The 2,033-nt window shown below is 40.4% G+C and overlaps 2 protein-coding genes across 7 annotated transcripts in view; both read right to left on the bottom strand.

The window, feature by feature from the left end:
* LOC105541193 (cyclin-dependent kinases regulatory subunit 1) lies at positions 1 to 377 on the bottom strand. Its single transcript, XM_011982113.1, has one exon. It carries the CDS (start codon positions 328 to 330, stop codon positions 91 to 93), a length of 240 nt encoding a protein of 79 aa, XP_011837503.1. The 5' UTR covers positions 331 to 377; the 3' UTR covers positions 1 to 90.
* The window catches only part of DDAH1 (dimethylarginine dimethylaminohydrolase 1), a 266,154-nt gene that overhangs the window by 22,771 nt on the left and 241,350 nt on the right, over positions 1 to 2,033 (bottom strand). The window lies entirely within an intron of this gene.

The raw sequence follows: 2,033 nt of genomic DNA, 5'->3' as shown, positions 1-2,033 counted from the left end.
CAAGAAGGCAACATAATAATATTATCAGAAAGATGTTAGGAAGTAAGGACAGCTGTGTAAAGCTTGAGGCTGAAAAGTAGCTTGCCAGCTTCATTTCTTTGGCTTCTTGGGTAGTGGGCGCCGGAACAGCAAGATGTGAGGTTCTGGTTCATGGATCATATAATGGACCCATCCCTGACTCTGCTGAACGCCAAGATTCCTCCATTCAGATTCAGACATCAAATGAGTTTTAGGGACCAGCTTGGCTATGTCCTTGGGCAGCATGACATGTCGATACTCAAACTCCTCGTCGTCGTATTTGTCCGAATAGTAAATCTGTTTGTGCGACATGATCGCTCGGTTTGTTAGCCTTCAGCCCCGTGCCGCCAACCTCCAAGCAACTCTAAAATCCTTATTCTTGTTTCTTGTTTTATATCATCTTTTCCTTGTATTTTTAGTTATGTTATTTTGCTGTAGTTTATGTATCTTTGTAAGCTGTTTTTATGAGGTGTGGTGTGATTATACAATGTCAAACAGTTCTTCTAAAAACATGTTTTTAAATTATCACACTATTACAAATGCATCTTGTGAAAGATTCAAATATGAAAAGTTAAAGCTCTGTTGGACTTAATACAACTGCATACACTTGTCAAAACTCATTGAATTATCCATTTAAAATTGTAATTTTATTGTAAGGAAATTATGTCACAATAAAACTGATTTTTTTTTTTTTTTTGGAGCTGTAGTCTCGCTCTGTCGCCTAGGCTGGAGTGCAATGGCGCGATCTTGGCTCACTGCAACCTCCACCTCCTGGGTTCAAGCGATTCTCCTGCCTCAGTCTCCCGAGTAGCTGGGACTACAGGCACACACCACCATGCCCAGCTAATTTTTGTATTTTAGTAGAGATGAGGTTTCACCATATTGGCCAGGCTGGTCTTGAACTCCTGACCTTGTGATCCACCTGCCTTGGTCCCCCAAAGTGCTGGGATTACACGCATGAGCCACCACGCCCGGCCAATACAATTTTTTCAAAAAGTTAAAGTCCTCTTTCCTCCATAGTCTATCCGTATTTCAGCATTTCAATAACTCTGAAAACCCTCCTAAAGTCTCCTGATGCAATTTCCTTTAAAAGACACACTCACTCAGAGCTTAGCCTTCAATGAAGAGAAAAGAGCTGCCAGTCCACACTTTTGCATTATCCTTCTGTGCAATCCACACCAGTCACCAAACTTCCAACTTTCATCAGCTTTGGTTGCTCTCCAAAGACCTTTCTCAAATTCTCTCTAACAAGCTTCAGGGATGGGACCAGACAAACTTCTTCCCCAAACAGAGATCTGGGTTTCCTTCCTCCTGCCACTATTCCTTCTTGCAGAATTTAGTATCATGTATTTAGTATCATACCACAGGACTTCTGAGCTGGCAAGGAAGGCAGACTTTTCTCTATGGCTGAGGGACTGTGTGCCTAATGAGAATGAGCATAAGAAAAACTCACTGCAGATACAAGGTATTTTAACATACATATGTTATCAACAGAGAGAAAAGCACTATGTGGAAAATGTGATAAATGAAAATCTTTCATTCTGTAGGCATTTCTTTCTAAAAAGACAGCATTTTAGAGAAAGGTTAGCATTTCATAAAACTTGTATTTCTGTAATCTAGGGGAGTTATGCCTGATTTTCCTTCATATGAGAGCTATTTCTCTAAAGTGCCAGGTATTTTACTCAATACGACATTATTCTGAATGATTTTAGGTGACATTTTCTGTTCAAGGACATAACAATTTAGGAATAGATTTTCTCTCCCTGCCCTCATGTAGGAACTGGTATCTGGTGAACTCCAGACAGAGGCAGTGTTCTCACAGTATATGGATTACCTGCATCAGAATCACACTATGGTTCCCAGTCTTGCTGAATCAGAATTTCTTGCTGTGAGCCCCAGGAATGGGATGTACATTTTAAATGTGTACTGTGTGTGATTCTTGGGTACATTAAAGTTTGAGGACCACTAACTTACACTATTCAAATTAATATGATCTGGCTGGGTGTGGTGGCTCA

The sequence above is a fragment of the Mandrillus leucophaeus genome, unplaced genomic scaffold (genome assembly GCF_000951045.1).
Source record: "Mandrillus leucophaeus isolate KB7577 unplaced genomic scaffold, Mleu.le_1.0 Scaffold235, whole genome shotgun sequence".
Taxonomy (NCBI): domain Eukaryota; kingdom Metazoa; phylum Chordata; class Mammalia; order Primates; family Cercopithecidae; genus Mandrillus; species Mandrillus leucophaeus.
Note: the sequence above shows the minus strand (reverse complement) of the source record. Positions and strands in the feature narration are given on the sequence as shown.

Coding starts and splice junctions, on each gene's coding strand:
- LOC105541193 (XM_011982113.1), bottom strand. CDS start 330: ATGTCGCACAAACAGATTTACTATTCGGACAAATACGACGACGAGGAG.